Raw genomic sequence first — 22,276 nt, forward strand, 5'->3', positions numbered from 1 at the left:
CGGAAAAAAGTGATTAATCCAGAATTATTTTGAAAGATTATATGTGAACAACATAGATATAGATATTATAGAATATCTACAAAGAAATAGTTTGGCAGAATTAAGGGAAGATCACAGAGAAATATTAAATAGGCGGATAAGAGCCATGGAATTAGAAAGGGCGGTACAAAAACAGAAGAGTAACAAAACTCCGGGGCCAGATGGAATTCCAGCAGAGGTATACAAATGGTTGTATGAATGCTTTGGGAATATATTGTTGGAAGTGTTTAACAATGTATTGGAATTATCAAATATACCAGAATCATGGACTGAAGCTTATATTTCCCTCATTCCAAAAGAGTGCAGATCACAAATATAACAAAAATTATAGACTGATCTCGCTGCTGAATGTTGACTATAAAAATCTTTACCACTATAAAAATCTTTACCACAATAATGGCAGGAAAATTGAAGATAGTCCTAAATAAAATAATACATCCAGACCAGAATGTTTTGGGTTGTTGTTTTTTTGCCAGCAAGGCAAATTAGAAATAATACAAGAATGGTCTTAGACATTTTAGAATATTTAGGCACATCCTGGGAAACAGGCGGCACTAATCTTCTGGATGCTCAGAAGGCATTTGACAACCTTAATTGGCAGTTCTTGAACCAACAAATTAAAAGTATGAGATTTGGAATAAAATTTGAAAAAATGATTAGTATAATATATGCCACACAGAAAGTTAGAGTGATAGTAAATGGAGACTGCACTGAAATATTTGGAATTAAAAAAGGAGCACAAGACTCTCCTATGTCGCCTCTACACTTTATATTAATAATTGATGTTACAAATTAAAAAAGATTTAGAGTTGGAAAAAGTTGCAACTATCGATGGGCAGAATTGCCACGATAATAATGAATATACTACCAAAATTGTTATATTTATTTCAGACAATCCCCATAAAATTAGATTGTTAAAAACAACATGGGAAAAGTTAAGGAGGAAACAATACATGAAACTACTGGACTGGGTGTCACCGATGGAAGAAGTGATTTACCCAAATACAGTGGAGAAGAAAAAGAGGATTAGATATAAGGAATTACTAGATAATCAGGGAAATTTAAAAACAAACGAAGAACTAAAAGAACAGGGTATAATTGTGGACTGGTGGCATTTGCAGATAAGAACGAGGCATAAAAAAGATACTGAGGAATTTGGAATAGAAAGGAAACCCCAACAACTAGATCAAATTTTGACTGGTAAAAAAGAAAAATTCATAACTAGAACATCTAACTATTTGATCAAAGTAGAAATGGAAGTAGTAGTTAAGGGTCCAATGATTGCAGGGGCACAAAATATAGGGCATAGTATACAGTTAGAAGATTGGGAGAGAATTTGGCTCAAGAACTGCAAATTAACATTGTCAACGACGTACAAAAAAACCTTAATTAAGATGTTTCATAGATGGCATTTGACACCAGTGAGATTGGCCAAAATATCTCTGAACATGAAACCAGAATGTTGGAAATGTAAGCTTACAGACGGAACATACTATCACATATGGTGGCAATGCCCCAAAGCTAAAAATATTGGGAAAAATTGAGGAAATGGATACAAGAAATTACAGGACACGGTATTGAATTTAAACCAGAAACGTTTTTATTGGGGATGATTAAAGGAAATTTAAAGAAACATATCCAATACATTGTACAACACATAACAACAGTGGCAAGGATTGTTTATGCCCAGAGCTGGAAAGCAGATGAGAATATGGTAATAAATAAAATAGAGAATATGGTAATAAAATACTTGATTGTGCCAAAATGGATAGGCTTATGAGGAATTTGAAAGGTAAAGAGGAGTTGAAGTTTTATGAGGTATGGGAAATGTTGTATTTATGGTTAGAGAAGAGAAATGAGGTTTAATATGGAAAATAATTGTAAATATATGTAAATGCTTGACACAGTACTGTTAACATGTAAATAAATAAGCACTTTGAAAATAAACAAAATAACAATGAATTTTTTTAAAAAAGATACGCCTTGGGCTAACTCCACAGAGAAAGCTCGGATCTGAAAATGAAGCAGTTTTTCAACGTTTCCCACCCTGGGGAATGTGAATATGTCCTTCTTTTTGATATCTGAGCTCTGTGTCAAAAGTTGCGTTTTCTGGCTGAATTGAGTTCTACCCACCATTTTGAGATACGCCTTCAGCTAAGTCCTCAGGGAAAGCTTGGATCTGAAAATGAAGTGGTTTTTCAACGTTTTCTGCCCAGGGGAACATGAATATGTGCTTGTTTTAGAAATCCGAGCTCTCACGTCCAAAGTTCTGTTTTCTGGCTGAATTTTCTACCCACCATTTCGAGATACGCCTTGGGCTAACTCCTCAGGGAAAGCTCGGATCCGAAAATGAAGTGTGTTTTCACCGTTTCCCACCCTGGGGAACATGAATGTGTGCTTCTTTTCTATATCTGAGCTCTGCGTCAAAAGTGGCGTTTTATGGCTGAATTGAGTTCTATCTACCATATTGAGATACGCCTTGGGCTAACTCTTCAGGGAAAGCTTGCATCTGAAAATGAAGTGGTTTTTCACCATTTCCCACCCTGGGGAACATGTCTATGTGCTTCTTTTCAATATCCAAGCTCTGTGTCAAAGGTGGCGTTTTCTGGCTGAATTGAGTTGTTCCCACCATTCTAAAGACATAAACTAAGAACCTCAGCTCCTGCCCCCTCCCCCCCATCAGATATTTTGGTGCCTACAAGACAAAAGGCTAGGTCAGCTTATCTACAAAACAAAAGACCTTCACCCTCAGGACATAATAGGATTAGCCCTCTACCCATCTCACTACATGGAACCTGGGAAGATTGCATCACCCAGCAAGTTTCAACCAACCCTGGGACAACCTACAAGGTTACCTCTGCATAGCCCCATGGGAATCTGACTGTCAACTATAAAACATGTATACAAAATGTTAGTTTTGGGAGTGTGGCTCAAGGCTCATGATTTAATTGGAGTAACTGCTGGAACCCTGACACTGACAACCAATCAGAATACATTTCTTTCACAGGAACAGGAAGCAATTTTAAAGCCCAAGAGAGGGTATAAATCTCTCTCACACACACCCCCATGTGCTCAATTGCCCAGGATCTCAAACCATGTGGTCCTGTCCACCATTAAACCATCTTTCCAAACAGCCTCCATGTTTCTAGTGTCTTTCTCCTCACTTGGAACTGAACCCACATGGACATTTCTTCCAACAGTAGAAAGCTGTCAGTTGCTCCATCTCCAGGAATACTATTTCGAAGCAAAATTGTAAAATATTAATTGATCCAGTCAGAAAACCCCAAAGAATGAATTTAAACTCAAACAAAGCTATACTACCTCTACCTAATAGGCATGTCACGATTTTCTAAGAAAAAGCACAGCATTTTCCCCAGAGACCCTAGTTTTTTGCAAGGCTAGACTTAGCTGCTTCTGTGTTTGGGCGAGGTGGTTAGGTGAGCTTTGATGATGTGGTTTTACTGAGTGTGATTATTTTTTTATTTCAGGTGTCATTGATCATTGCTTATTAGGTTTTTTTAAATTATTTTTTATTATGCAATTTCTTTTTATATATAAAACTAGCTCAATAATACCCCGTGCTTCGCTATGAAACTATGTGATCGAGCTTAGTTTTTGGGGAGGAAAATAAGGGGGGGAAATGTGCCTCTGCCTACCAGCATCCATTGGTATTCATCTGGCTAGCGTCCTGTCAGTGTGTGAGAGTCAAGGGCTGTTTGGAAACTGAAACATGGAAACTGAAGCAGTATTTGCTGTGTGAGCAAGGAGACAGCAAGGAGCCTGGGCGTGGCTTAGCTCAACTGTTCTGTACTAAAGCTGCTTGGTGCTGTGAAACTAAAACTGAAACTCCTCCTGTGTTTTGCATTTGAAACAGATTTCTTTTCAGGTGGGGAGGGGGAATAGAACTCCTTAGCACCAAGGTGTGTTAATAATAATATACAAAATACTAATACTCTGATAGTCATTTTAAAAAATCCTTTCTTAGTGAGCACCTAGAAGCCAAGAGAAACATACATGCCAAATTTCAGGTTTGTAGGCTTTATGGTTCTGGAGATTTTGTGATGATGCGTGTGTGGTATTTCACTTTTACATAGAGAGATTTCCATATTCACAATGGCAGTGTACTGTCTGGGTACAATCTCTTTCAAATACAAATAACAAACCTTATACAAACATTAATTATAACCATTTTTCTCTAAATTTGTTGACCATAAATCTTCACTTCACTCGCCTGGCCTGAGAAGGTAAGGGAGAGGGGGGAGGATGGAGAAGCGTCCGGGGCCGATTCTCTGGCGCCTCACTTTTGCTGGAGCTTCTTCCGGCCCTTGTTGGTGCTGGGCATGCCTTGGTTGCTTGGGAAGATGCGCAACCTGCTCTCCGTCATGAGACACTGGCCCGACCTAGCCTCGACCGACGCTGGCCTCACTAACACGAGGGCTGGCAGGGTAGGAATGGGATCCTGGAGGATGTGGCGACGGAAAGGGGGATGGGCCCGCAGCGCCCAGGCACGGCTTTAAGAAACTCAGGGCAGCGGGAAAAGCGGGCTAGCCCCGCCAAACCTCACATGCCTACCCTGGGGGGTCAGGATGAGAGAAAGCTGTAGCGGTCTCACAAAAGACACTCGCCCATCAGCCGGTCCCCACCCCCACTCCCCGAAAGCCAAGGCTGAGTCAAGCTGGCAAGCTCTCCTTGGGTATTTTTTTGTTACATGCGCACCCTCCCGGCCCTGCCACAGCCAGCCAGGGTGTCTAGAGAGAAAGTGGGGGGGAGGAGGAGGAGAAAGGGAGCTTCCGCCATGGCTTGCACTCTTTTCTCAGCCAGCCCGGATTTCCCCCCAAAAAATTTTTAAAAAATTATGTGCTGCTCATTGTTTTTGGAGATTATTTGCAGTGTCCTGGGGGTCACATGATCTCCAGTTGTGATCTTCCCAGCTGGTTTCCAACAAAGTCAACTGGGAAGCTGGATTCATTTAATGACCATGTGATTCACTTAAAAACTGGCACGAATCACTTCATAACTTGCAAAAAAAAAAAAGATGATTATAAAACCAGGCATGACTTGCTTAACAACCTCACATAACAAGGGAAGTTCTGGTCTTAATTGTAGTTTTTAAGTCCAGGAATTACCTCTATTCAACATTGCTTACTTCTGCTTCCAGTGTAAAGAGATTTGACTTGACCACTCACCAATTTACCAGACAGCCTATCTTTTCCGAGGAATGGAATAAAAGAGAAAAGTGAACTTTTGCAGCATGGTGCAGATTTCAGAACTCTTTGGAGTTTTATTTCCAAAGGCAGGGATGGAGCCAAACAAGTTGTTGTTTTTCTCGTTCCGACCAGAATCCATTTCTTCCTTCTCCCCTTCGCTTCCCTGCTGTCATTTTTTTCTTTTAAACCGCTCTTGAAGCGGAGATAAAAAAAGATGATCGCTCGAAACTTCTTCAGGGGGCGAAGGCTGACGAGAGTTTCTTCCGGCCCAAAATGTTCGCTCGCCGCGCGGAAGATCTACGGTGGTTTTACCAAGAGGCGTCATTCGTCCACACCTTTTGCCCGGAGTTCGCCCCTCGCGAAATCAGCTGACAAGCAGGAAAAACCCCTACCGAAGGAACGGGCGGAGCTTAGGCGAGGCCGGGGAAGTTTGGCCTCAAGGATGGCAGAGCGGTTTGGCGGTAAATTATTGGTGAGTAGCAGCAGCAGCAGCCGCCGGGCTCTTTCAACCCGACCTTTGGTGCCTCTTTAGGGTTTCTCCAAAGAGACGCCCTCCCCGGGCTTCCATTTCCCTGGGGGGAAGCGGATCTCCTCCTCCTCCTCTCTTGCCCTCCCTGCCCCTCAGCGAGCCGTCTGAAATCCCCGAACAACAATAACCTAGCACGCCGGTCACAGTGCCACCATGGCAGGGTAACGGGGCATTTCCTCCCGCGCCAAGGATCAGCGGGCGGGGCAAAGCTGACTCCCAATTGCTGGAGAAAAATGAGGCGGCCTCTAGGCCCCCCCACTCCTCGGAAGGCTGACTGGGCGTCTCCCCAAAAGCGGCCCTCGGCAGCGCTTTTTTTGCCCGCCCCACAAGAGGGCCTGGAGATGAGAAGGCTGTAAGGAAGGCGGAAGAAGCTGCGCTGCCACTGCCCAGAAGCAGCGAGAAAGCGGAGCAGAGCCTGCCTTCTTTTTCTGTCTGTCCCTCCCTCTAATTGGGCTTTGCTGGATTTCTAGGGACTTTCCAGCCGTACTGTCTTGCACCGCCCAGTTTCCCCTAGGCTTCTTTTGGCGGCGGCGGCGGCGGCAGCAGAAGCAGAGAGTGTGCTTGCTTTTTTCGTTTTTAAGTTCCTCCGTCTGTTCTGTTTCTTCAGCAGAGTCGTATTGCCAATTCCCTGATTATCAGCTAGATCCTCCATGGATGGTGAAAGCTATCCCGCGGTGAGTCTTCCATTGCTTGGAAGTTTTCCCCCTCCCAGGTCACTTTGAATTGTGATCTGGGTGAAATCTGGGCCTTCCTTCCTTGCCTTGCCTTCGAGTCCCAAGTTTGCAAAGCTGCAGTATCTTTTTGGATAATGAGAAAGCTTAAAATAAAAACCAAAAGTTGTCTTCTCTGCCTTTGTTATTTGTTGGGCCCAAGACAAGCAAATATGCATTACACAACAGTCCTTCCAGAGCATAATGCTTGAGGTGCCACACACATAAAAAGGAATAGCTCTGTGTTTTCTGTAGTACAACTGTTTATGTATGTGTGTATGTATGTATGTATGTATGTATGTGTATGTCTATATATATATATGTATGTGTATGTCTTGATTATATATATAGACATACACATACATACATATGTAAGTATGTGTATGTGTATGTCTATATATATAATCAATCATATATATATATGATTGATTTTATATGTGAAGTAAGGTGAGGCTTAAACAGTAACGGGGAAAATGGTTGTTTTTTTCTTTTCCCCAAACAACTTATTGGTGATATCATTTTCATATTTGCCTTCTTCCAGATGAGAAATATGCCCTAAGAAACTCATCTAACATTCTTGTTTAGATAGTTATTGGTTTTTCGGGTTGCCTGACTTTAAAGAGTGTAGGTATTTAAAGTGCATTTATTATGTGAATTGTAGTGTACACCAGTGCAGAGGGTTGGATGGGAGCATTCTGTGCTATCAAATGCTCAGGAGATCTTGCCTTAGATAAGTTGTTTTTAGTTCCCAATGTTTTCATTTAGTTGTCATTAGTAACAGAGACCATGTAGATATCATTCCTGCTGACTTATTTAGAAATCTTTATAATGCTATGTCTATAATGCTTTCAATCATCTGGGCATTAAGATGATTGGTTTTGTTCTTGATCCTTGTTTGTATGCAGTGCTTAGATGGGATAGACTATGACGATTTTCAGTTTGGTGCTCATTTGATTGAGCAGAAAGAGCTGTTCATGGAGACAGGTAAGGAACTTTTTGGTAAGTTATGTATCCTGAGGAATGTGGAACTATAGATAACTGAGGGAAGGAGCTAATGTTCATGTGTTTTGTTAATATTGTTCCTCTGAAATTGTATTACATAAATTTATAAGTGTATTTAACATTGCGATACTCTGAATATCTTCCTGTTTGTTTGTTTTAGTTGAAGGCCCATTTCTCACTATAATTGAACAGCCAAAACAGGTAAGGATTTTCTAAAGATGCTGGGTTCCCCAACTATATAAATAGAAGAGAATATATGTAGCTCAGGGTTGAATTGTGGGTTCACAGCGTTGAACTTTGTGCTCTCAGCGCTTATTTATTTGCAGATGTTTCATTACCACACTAGGTAACATCTTCAGTGTAATTGCAACAACCAAGCTCAGACAGTATCAAGGATCTCCATCATTCCCCATCTATATCCTATTGTAGGCAAACTTTTTCCTAGCCGTTTGTTTGTTTGTTTTTCTGATGGAATGGCTTTGCTTGAATTACCATTTTTGGCAGCGAGGTTTCCGGTTCCGTTATGGCTGTGAAGGGCCCTCACATGGTGGGCTGCCTGGAGCATCTAGTGAGAAGGGGCACAAGACCTATCCCACTGTCAAGGTGAGTATCACATTCATTTATTTATCATGTTTTATGAAAAATCTCTCTTTAAAGAATAATCTACGTTGCCTTTTCTGTCTTCAGTAAAAGTTAAATAGCTTTTTAGTAGTCTTATTGGTACATAATTTTGTTTGGACTTTCTGATTAATTAAGATACAGTATAGAAAGTCATAAAAGTAATTAGTTTTGATACCCATTTCAATATTTTAAAGTTTTCATAACATTATGCCTGGTTGTTATAGATAACTGACTGAAGTAAATGCATCTATTTTTATTGTGTTAGTCTTGGGCCTTAAATCTATTACTTCCGGTAGCAGGCTTTTGATTCCAGAGCAACTGAACATTTATTCTGTAGGAATAGAAAATTTTGATTTTCTACATTTTGCACAAGACTGTTCTTATAACCATGGACAGAGAGCACCCAGCAATAAAAAGGAAGAGCATGTTATGAAACTGTGATTATTGTATATTTTACCCTTCCTTATGGAAGGCGTTTAGAAATTCTTTTCGAACCTGTATCTTGCATTCAGAGTTCTAAGTTAATTTTAAAATGTCAAGTTAATTAACCTTGGATCTTTTGGAATGCGATCTAAATAACAAAATTATGATCAATTTAAAAAAAACTTTTGTTCCAATTTGTGTTGTTTGGTTCAAGAAAATTCCTCAAAACTAGCTGGATAGAGTGTAACAAGAATTGTGTATAAAAGAAGCTTAAATATTCTGGCTAAAACATAAAAACATAATCCTAGATTAAATTAAAATCAAGAAAGTGTATTAAACCAAAACGTAAATGTATGGAATTAACCAGATTGAAAAGACCATCTGCTTCTATCCATAAGTAATTTTATTTTCATTTAATGTGAGCAGATCAGCAAGCCAGATAAACTAAGATATTTATTATACTCAAACAATTTATCAGTAAAAATAGCTGTTAAAATTAGCTTTGCATGTTTTGAGGCACACTAAATCAGAATTTGGAAATTGGTTATTTCATTGTACTATTTTTTACTTTTTTGCTTCTTCTTTAATAAATGCAAAAATATGAGTGTGCTGTTTGTTCATAACATGAACTGCTCAGAGTTATTTTGGATAGTTATTTAATAAATAAGACAAATAAATAAAAATAAATATTTTGGCTAACTAAACTAAGCTAGTCTATTGTAGTCTATGTTAATGAAACTTGATAGGTTTGTATCATGATCATAAATCAACTCAGTATAAATTATATATGACAATATTTCTTTTTAAAGTTCCATGTACATTTGAAGAATGTTTCATAGAAAGACGGTGTTTATGGAAAGACCTCCTTGATGTCATTTTGTATAATTTTATTGCAGATCTCTAATTACACTGGACTGGCTAGGATAGAGGTGGACTTGGTGACACACACTGATCCTCCACAAGTGCATGCTCATAGTCTTGTGGGAAAACAATGTAATGAAGCTGGCAACTGCATTATGATGGTGGGCCCAAAGGACATGACTGCCCAGTATGTATGACTTAGTGATGAAGGAATGATAGTGGGGTTAAAAAGGCAAGGCCTATTTCATGATAGCATTTTTTTTCATTTGTTAGATTGGATGGATTGCAATATCTTATTTAAGGAAAGCTTTTTGACATTTACTTTGGCAAGGAAAATTCAGCACAAATATATAATTCCATTGTGTTTTCCTTGTATGCAAAGATGTGGTGGCTGCAGAGAGATCATACAGTGTGCAAGTAAATTGAAACACGTGTTTCCACAGGACAAACTTAGGTGTTCTCTCTTGTAAAGCTTCACTCACACTATCTATTCTATCTACTATCTATAGCGCAAATAGTGGGCTAGATGCTACAGGTAGTTCTCATTTAGTGACTGCCTTGTTTAATGACCATTTGCAATTACAGTAGTGATAAAAAATAACCTTACAACCAGTTCTCACATTTTTGACCTTGAACAGGTCTGTAAAGCAAAGGAAAGCTGAAGTAAGGTCATAAGCACAATTGCACTTTTAGTGACTGCTTCGCTTATGACCCAGTTGCTAGTACCAATTGTCGCTAAATAAGGATTATCTGTAGTTATGGAAAGTTCCTAAGCAGAAACTTAAACATTTTAAATACACACACACACACATGTGTACATGTACATGTACATAATTTATTTTTAGATACTTAAGAATTAGAACCAAGGGGAAAAAGCTGGAGAGAGAAAAAGAGAGATTTACGAACTAAAAATTAGCTAGGAATTTACAGAATGTTAAGAAAAAAGAAAACCACATTTATTCCATTAGCAACATTAAAACGATTTATTATATCATATACAAATGTGGCACTTTAAAAATATTGACTACTGTTTAATCAGAGATTAATATGAGTGAAAATAATGTACTATATAAAAATAATTTGAGATTTAGCTTACTAACAAAAACAGTAATAATAATAAAATAAGAAGTTCTATTTAATCTGAAACTCTTCAGTTTTATGAGCAGTGAGCCGGGGTGGGATTCAATCGGTGTTGCTACTTGTTCGGTGATCACGTTTTGTGCACATGTGTGTGTAACAAACCTTAAGCTGTGTTGCCCGGACAGCTGAAAAGTGCTGCGTGCAGGTGTGCAGCGTTTGAAAAGCCACTTTTTTCCTGCTTTTTCAACCTCAGCTGTGCCACACAAAGCAGCTGAGGTTGAAAAATCAGGAAATAAAGGACAGGTAAGAGCCCGGGCGGGCAGGTGGGCCAAACAGCAGCAGACACAGAACTGGTTCAATGTCTGCTCTTCTTCAGAGCTACTGGTTCTATAGAGCCAGGCAGAACCGGTAGCATCCCACCCTTGCCAGTGAGACAGAACATCTTTAAAATCTTATTTTATTGGAAACCTGAATTTTGGATATTGCAGAATGTTACGTCCAAAATTATACTCTGTGAGCAGTTTCCAAATAAAATTAGCGTCAGATTTATTTTTTAAATATGAAGTTACTTTTTGATACTTATGTTTGGTGTTCCAGTTTTGATGGTCTCATGGCGGTTTTTGCTACAGTTTCCAGTCCTTTTGCCATTTGCAAAAGATATCACAAGATATTGTAAATCTCTCAAAATTCAAATAGTTGAAGCAAACATCAGAAAATCCACATTTTGTAATGGATATTGGCATGTTTGTTGGGGGTTGGCAAGAGAGGTGCTTGATATTAAAAGGTGCATGATATATACATTAGTATATATGAACTGGCAATGACTAATTAACATAAAAATCTGTGCTATGGTAACTGAAGATATCAGCTGGTTTACAACTGCTGTTAAATTTCATTAAGAAGCAAATAAAGCTACCAGTATAAAGTTTGATAACTAAATAAAAACCCTAGAGTTGAAAAAGATTAGGAGGCTACAGTAACTCCCCTTTGAACAAAGACTACTGTACTTTGAACTTTTAATTTGGAATAGAAACATATCAATTTATCCTGGTTCCAGTTTTCAAGCCCCTGTTTATTCACTGAAATTAAATAAGGGGAGATTTATGATCAATAAAAGTAAGCACATTGTTTGCATAGTTAAATTTGGTATCACCTGCATGGTTTTTAAAAGATGGGCATGGAGCATTCGGCTTTACTGCTCCCCTATCAGTTTTTTTTTAAGCTCCCCAGTGCCTTTTGGTTGCTGCTATATGATATATATGTTTCCATCAGTAATGATAGGAGAAACTCTATTTTTTAAATGTTTGGTGATTTTTTTTTAACATGCTTATCTCAGTTCAAGTGTCCAGAATTTGAGCAGAGTGCTGCTCACATAGACATTTTGATTGTTACTGCAAGTAGAGAATAATTTGTCTTTTATCAGATTTAATAACCTAGGTGTGCTCCATGTGACTAAGAAAAACATGATGGAGGTCATCAAAGACAAACTGCAGAAGCAAAAGATGCGAAACAGAGTACAGTCTCTAACAGGTAACTTTGAACAAAAAATAAAAACTTGGGGAAGATGGATTCTAGATATGGTCACAGTCTTCTCCCTCTTTTTCCCTCATAGTGTAGATAGAATGGATGATTGTGTTGTAGGCAGTAATGGTTAAAATGAGATTATGCATTTATTTATTTTTCACTTGTTAGCAATCCGCTGTTAGACCTTGCATGGAATAAGAACGTTGATCATAAAACATTTTTCCTGTCAGGTATTCTTCTCTCTCTCTCTCTCTCTCTCTCTCTCTCTCTCTCTCTCTCTCTCTCTCTTTCTCTCTCTCTCTCTTCTTTCCCTTTCTTTCTTTCTTTCTCTTTCTTTCTTTCTTTCTTTCTTTCTTTTCTTTCTTTCTTTCTTTCTTTCTTTCTTTCTTTCTTTCTTTCTTTCTTTTTTCTTTCCTCCCTCCCCCCTCCCCCCTCTCACTGCATTCTATAGGGTGATCTGATCATTATGATTTTACCAAGGAAAATGCCTGCACTTGTTTAAAGTAAAATTGGTTGTTCCTTGGGCAGAAATGAGAGATATCAATTGCTTCACCACGAGTAATGCATACATTTGAGAGAAGGTTATGTCACTCAAGAAATTCCAAGTTGCTACTTCCAAATTGTTCTGAACTGCTTCCTTGTAGGTTTGAAGCTTGGTTGGTAACGGGTGGGATTCAAATTTTTGAACAACCAGTTCTGTGGGCGTAGCTAGGTGGGCATGGCCATGCGACTGAGCAGGCATGGCTTTTTTTTTTTTTTTTTTTTGCAGCAAGCCCCCCCCCCCCATTTTTTGGGCCTTCTGGGCCTCAGGGAAGCCTCTGTTTTTGCTCCCAGAAGGCTTCCCTGGGGCTCAGGAAGAAAAAAAACTGAGCCTGGAGGGGGCATGCAGCACACCCACACCCACGCTCACATTTTTTGCCTTCCTGGGCCTCAAGAAAGCCTCCTGGACAAAGCAGTAAGACAGCAAGGGGAATCCCGGCCCAGCTGATCATAGGAACAGCTGATTGTCAGGAGGGGAAAAAAAAGAAATACTTTAAGGACTGCCTGGGCAGGGAACAATTAACCAAGGAAATGGCTTGCCTTCACAAGTGTGGGTGCTCCATCACTGGAGGCCTTTAAGAAGAGACTGGACTGCCACTTGTCTGGAATAGTATAGGATCTGCTGCTTGAACAGTTAGACTAAAACATCTGTATGGTTCCTTCCAACTCTGTTATTAATTTATTTCAATCTGAATTAATATAAGCTACCTCTATTATTAGTAGGAATAATATAAACCAGGGGTCCCCAAACCTGGCAACTTTAAGACTTGTGTCTTAAAGTTTCCAAGTTTGGAGACCTCTGGTATAAACCTATTATTTCAGTTCACTATCAGTTCTATATTATACAGGGAAGAAGTATGAATATTAGAATTTGCTAATTGTTGAAAAATAAATAGAGTGGAAACAATGTAAATATTAAGGTTAATTTTTTTTAAATACAGGTAGTCCTCAATTTACAACAGTAATGGAGCCTGCCCATTCATGTCAGAAGTCGAGGACTATGTTAAATGAAGCAACTAATGACCTCCCTGTCCCGACTTTCCCCAATGCATTCATTAAACATAGAGCATAGGGTGACTCTGGAATGGGAAAAACCGAGGGAAGGCTGATGCAGGCACGGGCACTTCCAGGAGGCCTTCCCTACCCTCTAAGATATCTCATGTTCTGCCTCCTGCCCTTTGGTTTCCCCAAAGTCCACAGGACTTTCTCCGTATTATCCCAACCCCTCACTATTCACTTACCTACATTTTGCCGAGCTCAGGAAGTCAGTGTAGAGAAGGCTGCTCCATTGCTGGGCCATGCGGCACAATCAAGAAGAAGAAATCTTCCAGAATGGGAATTATATTGTCATGCGGCATCTCTAACCTGGATCAAGGACTGGATCAACCTAAAAAATTAAACACTTTTATATTTAGAAGGACATGACCTATAAAAGGGTTGGCATGCATATCTGTGGTCTGGCAGAAATATGGCTCATCAATACTTTTAAGGCATAAAATTCAATAAGCCTTAATTTCGATTTGGAATAAAATAAAATTCTAAATGCCAACTCATAAAATATTCCTATGACCTTTTTAGAGTTGCCAGCAGAAAGGGAGGGGGGGGGAGCAGTGGGCAGCTTACATTCCATAAATGTTTTCAAAGATAGTTTCTAGGTGACTGAAGTTTCTGCTGTGCAAAATTCTAACGAGAGTATGATTGATGACTCTTGGCTATGGATGTGTTCAATTGGAGAATATGAATTATGATACACCCAGGGGGCGGGGGAAAACCAGGGTCAAGGGTGACAATGAATGATGTGTCTCAGAGTCAGCTACACCCAGGCAGTGCCAGCATGTTTACTCCTAATAAATCATCTTTAAGTTCTGGAAGTTGGCTAGAGACTCATGATTTAAATGGGGGTAACTGTCAGAGCCCTGACACCAAAACTATATGGAAATACCAGGCTGGCTATCATTGTTAGAAGCAGTAGTATACCCAGATTTATACAATCAGACAAAGGCCATTACATATAAAGATATCTTAAATGAGGAGGGCTAACTAAAACAAACTGGAATTAAAGTAACAAGGAATAGCTCTGGAATGGTGGGCCTACCTCCAAATATAGTTAAGGTACGAAAAAGACAAAAAAGAATGGGGAATCAATCTACAAGACACAGCACTAGATAAAATTTTAACAGGACCAGAGGTTAAACAAAGAACATTTATAGATACTTACTTGATTTCAAAAGGTATGAAGAACAAGTTAAGGAAACGATGGTGACCTGGGCTAGGGACTTTGGACGTAATATAAATTTGGACCAATGGCAGCAAATTTGGGAGCAAAACAAAAAGATTACACTAGCTACATCATACAAGGAAAACTTGTACAAGATGTTCTATACATGGCTAGCTAGGCTAGCCGAAATGTATGGAAACCAATCACTCAATTGTTGGAAGTGCTTGAAAGAACGGGACACTTACTGTCATGTATGATGGTCCTGTAACAAAGCTCAGGAGTTCTGGTACAAAATTTGGTCATGGCTAGAGGGAATCATGGGGCTAAAAATTTGTTACTAACCAGAGATGTTCTTACTGGGAATAATGGAAGAGAAATTTAGCAAAGCCGATACCTATCTAATTATACATGTAGTCATGGCAGCAAGAATGATATTCGCCCAAAATTGGAAAGCAAGTGAAATCCCTAGTGAGGATGTTATGATTGATATTACAATGTGCTGAAATGGATAGGTTGATGAATCAGAATAGCATAAAATATAGAATAAATTTTGCTACTGGAGAGACATGAAAGGGAGTTCATAAAATTGAAATAAGAATTTAAGGTGAAATACGGAAGAGGTGAGGGACCTTATATTTGAGGAATAATGAGAAAGATTTAAAAACTACAAAGTTTAAATGTATATATGTACATAAATGTATATAATTGTACATAACTTCTTTCTAAATGCAAAATGTATTGAAGACCACCACGTTCAATGTTTTTTAAGGTTTATACACAATAGAATTTAATTTTTTTTAAAAAAGAAGAAATCTGGTAACTTTTGCTTCTGTTGCAATCCTTTTCTCTCCAGCCAGTGTAAACTACTATGATTTCTTCTTAGCTCTGCCAGCACTAATTTTACACCAGTGACACTAAGAAGAAATTGTGCCTGCCTATTTTGGTTCCTTGCAAGCCTTTCCTCCCGAACCGGCATAAATCGGTACTGATTACCCTGGCTGGGGAGGAAAGGATTGCCATGGAAGCAAAAGAGATGTGATTTCTTCTTTGCTCTACAAGCGTAAGACTAGTATAAAGCGGCGCTAAGAAGAAATGATGCCTATTTTGATTGCTTGTAAGCCTTTCCTCTCCAGCCAGCATTAATCAATGCAATTTCTTAGCACCGCCAGTTCTAGCTTTACATTAGTCTTATGCTGGGGGCACTAAGAAGAAATCTTAGTGATTTATTCTGGCTGGAGAGGAAAGGCTTTCAGGGAACCAAAATAAGCACAATTTCTTCTTAGCTCCACCAGCGCTAGCTTTATGCTAGCCTTACGCTGGTAGAACAAAGGGAAAAAAAATCCCATCTCTTTGGCTTCCATGGCAATCCTTTCCTCCCCACAAATCACTGCCAATTTACCCTGGCTGTGGAGGAAAGGCTTGCAAGGAACCAAAATAGGTGTGATTCCTTAACGCCACTAGGGTAAAGCTAGCACTGGTAGAACTAGGAAGAAATCATAGTGGTTTATTGCTGACTGGAGAGGAAAGAATTGCAGTGGAAGCAAAAATGACCAAATTTCTTATTCATTATTGTATCATGCGGCCCAGCAAAGGAGCGGCCTTCCCTACGCTGAGTTCTTGAACTCGTCAAAAGGTAAGTAAGTGAATAGTGATGGGGTGGGAAGATGTACATGAAACCAAGCATGTGGGCAAAGCAGGCCTAATGCCTCTGAAGATTTAGCTGGGCCTGATGGAAGGGAAATGGGTGGGGTGTGCTGCAGCATCTTTGCGGTTGGCCATAAAGGCGAATGGCTGCGGGGGCGCTGAAAAATTTGTAATTTTGAAACAGATCTATCTACCTTTTGGGGGTGTGCATTGTAACTTCAAGCATTTGTTAAATGGCCTGTCGTATCTTGAGGGTTGCCAGTATTCAGATAAATATTTGATGTGTGATCTTAGTATCCAGAGGAAATTTTGCTTTGATGTGAATTCTGGATTGTTTGTAGTATTTATAACTTAGTATCTATTTTTTGCAGAATCTGAACAAGAATTGATTGAACAAGAAGCAAAAGAGTTGAAGAAGACAATGGATCTCAGCATTGTTCGTTTACGTTTCAATGCCTATCTTCGTGATAGTAGTGGAAACTTCACTTTAGCATTAAACCCTGTTATTTCTGACCCGATTCATGATAGCAGTAAGTTTAATTTTTGATCCATAGGCATGTTTGACATGGTTTAAGGGTATCTACTATAATGTATATCTGGTTTGGATTTGGCAGGATTGTGCATATACATTTGTGAGTACTTTCATATTTTTACAATCCTGCTTATAAGGCTGTTAAATATAAACAAAAAACTAGATATTTTTTTTAATTTTGTCAGGTGGTTATAAGGTAACAGGTATAAGTATAACATAGTTATGAATACATGAAATGGATACATATAAGAAAAATAAAAATAAACAATAGGACAGGGATGGTAGGCACATTGGTGCTCTTATGCATGCACCCTACAGACCTCTTAGGAAAGGGGTAAAGTCAATAGTACACAGTCTAAGATTAAAGTTTTTGGGGTTTGGGGAAGAAACCACAGAGTCAGGTAGAGTATTCCAGACATTGACCACTCTGTTGCTGAAGTCGTATTTCCTGCAATCAAGTTTGGTGAGGTTTATCTTGAGGTTGTATCTATTGTGTGCTCTTGTATTGTTATGGTTGAAACTGAAGCATTCATTGACAGGTAGAACATTGCAATATATAATTTTATATATTATACTTAGATCGGACCGAAGGTGGTGTAGTTCTAGGTTTTCTAGGTCTAGAATTTTAAGTCTGGTGGCATAAGGTATTTTGCAATGATTAGAGGAGTGGAGAACTCTTGTGAAATATTTCTGGACTTTCTCAACTGTATTAATATCAGATACCGGGTTCCAGACTGATGAGCTGTATTCAAGTATTGGTCTAGCAAATGTTTTGTATGCTCTAGTTAATAGTGTGATATTACCAGAGAAAAAGCTACGTAGGATTAGGTTAACAACTCTTTTTTTAAAAAAATTATTGGTTTTTAAAACAAACATAAACAAACAAAACATAAAAACATCAGGCCATCTTCCATATATGTACATACAGTGTGCATCTAGAAATATCAAAGCCATTCGTTTTTCAGGATGTGCCTCGTAATATTCCAAAGTGTCCAAGATTACTCTCATATTGTCTTTAATTTGTCTCTTTGGCAAAAATCCATTTTGATCAGGATGGATAAAATTATTTAAGTATTTTTTAAGTCATTCTGCCAATATTGAAGCAAAAATTTTATAATCTGCGTTTAGTAGGGAAATAGGTCTATAGTTCTTAATTTGTAATGGATCAGCCTTCTCTTTTGGAACAAGTGTAATATAAGCTTCTGACCATGATTTAGGTATCCTCTTCTTTAACATAACTTCATCCATAACTTCTAGCAATGGAAGATTCAACAATTCTTGTAATGTTTTGTAAAATTCTGCCGGAAGTCCATCTGGACCCGGTGCTTTCCCATTATTTTGCTTCTTGAGTGCTTCAGTTAACTCCATCATCGTTATATTGCTTTCTAACATTGTTTCAATCTCTTTAGGTATCTGGGGTAACTTAGCATTCTGTAGGTACTGTTTGACTCTTTCCTCATCAATATTCTCTTGTGTGTATAGTTTACCACAGAAGTCTTGAATGATTTCCTTCTTCTCTTTACTACCATAGCAAACTTGGCCTTGATCATCTATTAATTGCAATATTTTCCTTGATTCTTTCTCCTTTCTCAATTTATATGCTAACCATCTACCTGGTTTATTTGCATCTTCAAAGTAGTTCTGTTTAGCACCTCTAATTTTCTGTGCTAATTCTTCTTTTTCTGTTAGATCCATTTTATGTTTGGTTATATCCATTTTTAACTTAATGTCCTTTTTCTGTGGCATTTTCTGTAGCTCTTTTTCAAGTCCTTTATACTCATCCTCTAATGCTTTAGAGGCTAATCTTTTCATGGTATTTCTTTTCCTTGTATAGTCTATTATCAAGTCTCTGGTATATGCCTTCATTGTATCCCATACATTCTGGATTGATGTATCTTCTTTTTTGTTTTCTCTAAAGAAAAAAGCCAGTTCTTTCTCCATCCACTGTGTGAAGTCTTTTCCCTTTAAAATAGTATTATTTAACGTCCATCTAGATCTTCTTCTTTGTCCTTTCCATTTAATTGTCATTGGATTGTGATCCGCCCAAGTACTTGTTTCAATATTTATTTCTTGAATATTAGTTAACAATTCTGTTGACATCCATATCATATCTATTCTGGACCATGAGAAGTGTCTATTTGAATAGAAGGTGTATTGTTTAGTTTTAGCATTTCTTTCTCTCCATGTATCTTTTAAGTTTATTTCATCTACCATTTTAAAAAAAGATTTAGGGAGAGTCTTTCTGTTTTGCTTTATTGTTTTCTGTGCTGTATAGTCCAGTTTGTTGTCTACAATTCCATTAAAATCTCCCATCATAACTATATTAGCATAGTCCAGTTCAATTATTTTCATATGTAATTTTTTATAAAATTATTCTTGTTTGTCATTCGGGGCATAGATTGCAATCAGGAGTGTTTTCGTATTATTATCCATTATTTCCACCATTAGTATTCTTCCGTCGTCATCAGTATAAATCAATTTTGCTGGGATGGTCTCTTTAATATATAAAACCACTCCTCTTTTTTTGCATTGTGTCAAGGAGGTAAATATTTTCCCTAGTTTTGGCTGTATCAACAATTGTTCATATTGCTTTTTAATATGTACTTCTTTTAGGCAGATTATATCAAATTTTAATTTCTCTAATTTATGGAAAGTTTTCCTTCTTTTAACGGCTGAATTAAGTCCATTTATATTAATTGTATTCAATGTTTTGTATGCTCTGGTTAGTAGTGTAATATTACCAGAGAAAAAGCTATGTAAGATTAGGTTAACAACTCTTAATGCCTTTTTGGCTATGTAGTTACAGTGGGCTCTGGTACTTAGATAATTTGAGATGAGTACTCCAAGGTCCTTCACAGAGTTTGGATCATCAACAAGGTCTTGACTATTCAGCTTGTATTTTATTTTCTGATTTTTTTTGCCAGTATGTAAGATAGAGCATTTATTTGTTGAGATTTGAAGTTGCCATTTGTTTGACCATTCTGATACATAGTCGAGGTCTTTTTGAAGGGTGGCAGTATTGTTGGTGGTGTTGAATAGCTTTACATCAACAGCGAAGAGAACACAGTTGCTCTTAATATGATCACAGAGGTCATTTATGTAGAGTATGAAGAAAGTTGGTCCTAAAACACTGCCTTGGGGGACACCGCTGTTTACAGGTACAGAATTTGATAAGACACTCCCAATTCTGACCATTTGTTGTCTGTTGCTATATGTGATGGTTTTTCTGTTTGCCATGAAGGTGAAAAGCCTTATATTAGCAACTGTTTATGAGAGGAGTTTGCTAGCCATTTTGTATGGCTCTGATCGATTTTTGGTCCAGTGAATATTGTAGATGCTATGTATTTTCTCCACTGGAATGGGGAGCTCATGGATTGAATGCAGCCCCATTTTGTGATCTCTGGTGGCTCCCATTTCATATTTCCAAAATTTGGCAGCAAAACAGTTCAGTGTCATATAAGCACTTAGACTTATATACTGCTTCACAGTGCTTTGTGAATTGCAGAATCAGCATATTGCCCCCAACAAGCTGGGTCCTCATTGTATCAACCTTGAAAGATTGAGTCAACCTTGAGCTGGTCAGAATTGAACTGCTGGCAACCAGTAGAATTAGCTTGCAATACTGCATTATAACCGCTGCACCATCATGGCTCTCTTTAAGATATTTAAGATATAAAATGCATATAACTTCCAGAAGCCCTCGCCCTTCCTTTTATAATCCTCGGATTCCTACAAAATAGAGGCAGAATTTTCAGTCTTGTCCAGTGATATCACTGATATGAATCCTAGAGCTTTCGAGTGGTAGTACAGGTAGTCTTCGGTTAACTATAATAATTGAGTCTGGGAATTTCATCACTAAGTGACACAGTTGCAAAGTGCAATGAGAAGCAATAGGACATCTTCATTAGGAAAAAAGAGGATGCCTTGTAGTTCCTCTCCCCCCCCCCCAGTCAGGTATTGCAGAATTTCTTTGCTAGAAGGAAATTAAAACTCTGTGACTTCCCTTTTTCTTCTTTTTAAACAAATTATTTTTGCAAGGTGAGTCATCTTGCATCTGTTTGTCTGAGTTAGCCACATTGCTGAAATGCAGTCTGAGAAGTCCATGTCTGAAATTAGCATATCCCCAGAGATAAAAGGTTCTTGGATTTGTTCCATCTCTTTTGAGGAATATTTGTATGCTGGAAAATAAATAATGCCACAAATGATGGCTTGTGACCATAAATCTTTTTCTTTCAGGCCTTAAATGAAAAGTTCCTCTATCCTGATCTTCATATCAGAGCAGGGGTGGGTTTCTACTGGTTCTGTCCACCTCTGTAGAACCGGTAGCTCTGAAGAGCAGCAGACATAGAACCAGTTCTATGCTGATGTTTTTGCCCACCCACCCACCCGGGCTCTTACCTGATCTTTATTTCCTGATTTTTCAACTTCAGCTGCCGAATGGGGCACAGCTGCAGTTAAAAAAGCAGGAAAAGAGGGCTGTTTCAAAGGCTGCTTCTCTGCACACAGCGTGCTGATGACGATTTACAGGTGTGCGCTCCCAGCGTGCAGGGAAGCACATCATAAATCACCGAATCTCGTAAATCTCGAACTGATAGTTAACCCTGTTGGATCCCACCCCTGTATCAGAGTTCTAACATAAGAGTTTCATATTTTTAAATATTTTATTTAATTTTTTTTAATTGGTAGAATTTTATAGCTTCCTTCAGAATGTCTCAGAACCTACTACAAATTGAAAGATCAACCTTTCTGCTAATGTTCTATATTTTTCACTGTTCATTAAAATTAGCCAAAATTGCAAGCCATGACGACTCCTTTATCTAGTACATTTTCATAGTTGTACAATCATTCCAGAAACAATTTTATACATCTCCAAATTTTTTTATTCAACAGAGTCTCCTGGAGCTTCCAACTTAAAAATATCTCGGATGGATAAGACTGCAGGCTCAGTGCGAGGTGGAGATGAAGTATATTTGCTGTGTGATAAAGTCCAGAAAGGTAAGTACCATGTCTAATCCGGCTTATTTTTGGCATTGTTCTTTCACTTCTGAAATGGATACAAAATTTTTATTTTTAGAAACATGCATTTGATTTCCTTTGTCCTTGGGAATGAAATCCATTTCCAAAATGTACTACCGTGTTTCTCACATAATAAGGCCGGGCCTTATTTTTTTTTTGACCCCCGAAAAACCAGCTAGGCCGTCTTTTCGGGGGTGACTTAATTCCCCCCCCTTGCATCCTTGGGTGGGCGGGCGGCGACAGCTTGGATGTTCGGGAGACCTTCCGCCACCGTTGCTTTTCCTTCTCCCTTGCTGACATGGCGTTACAGTAACGCCGCGGCGTTTAAGG

General features: G+C 38.5%; 1 protein-coding gene and 1 long non-coding RNA gene across 4 annotated transcripts in view; one reads left to right on the forward strand and one right to left on the reverse strand.

Moving 5' to 3' along the window:
* Nucleotides 1–3,094: 3,094 nt before the first annotated feature.
* Nucleotides 3,095–4,312, reverse strand: LOC148130808 (uncharacterized). Its single transcript, XR_015749331.1, has 2 exons — nt 4,214–4,312; nt 3,095–3,273 (listed from the first exon to the last, which is right to left on the reverse strand). It is a non-coding gene; the product is annotated as an uncharacterized LOC148130808 (long non-coding RNA).
* Nucleotides 4,313–5,639: 1,327 nt separating this feature from the next.
* The window catches only part of NFKB2 (nuclear factor kappa B subunit 2), a 55,766-nt gene continuing 39,129 nt past the window's right edge, over nt 5,640–22,276 (forward strand). The window contains exons 1-9 of one of the 3 annotated variants that reach the window (XM_026672752.2): nt 5,640–5,718; nt 6,383–6,449; nt 7,391–7,469; nt 7,648–7,688; nt 7,992–8,090; nt 9,428–9,579; nt 11,896–12,002; nt 16,770–16,928; nt 21,821–21,925. In XM_026672752.2, coding sequence (XP_026528537.1) covers nt 6,426–6,449; nt 7,391–7,469; nt 7,648–7,688; nt 7,992–8,090; nt 9,428–9,579; nt 11,896–12,002; nt 16,770–16,928; nt 21,821–21,925 — 766 coding nt within the window. In that variant the 5' untranslated portion in view covers nt 5,640–5,718; nt 6,383–6,425. The remainder of the gene's footprint in view (nt 5,719–6,382; nt 6,450–7,390; nt 7,470–7,647; nt 7,689–7,991; nt 8,091–9,427; nt 9,580–11,895; nt 12,003–16,769; nt 16,929–21,820; nt 21,926–22,276) is intronic. The other 2 variants (XM_026672751.2, XM_087963980.1) reach the window with 2 other exon arrangements.

This window comes from Notechis scutatus, chromosome 4 (assembly GCF_049901735.1).
Source record: "Notechis scutatus isolate UNSWTSFEM ecotype Mainland chromosome 4, rNotScu1.2, whole genome shotgun sequence".
Lineage (NCBI taxonomy): Eukaryota > Metazoa > Chordata > Lepidosauria > Squamata > Elapidae > Notechis > Notechis scutatus.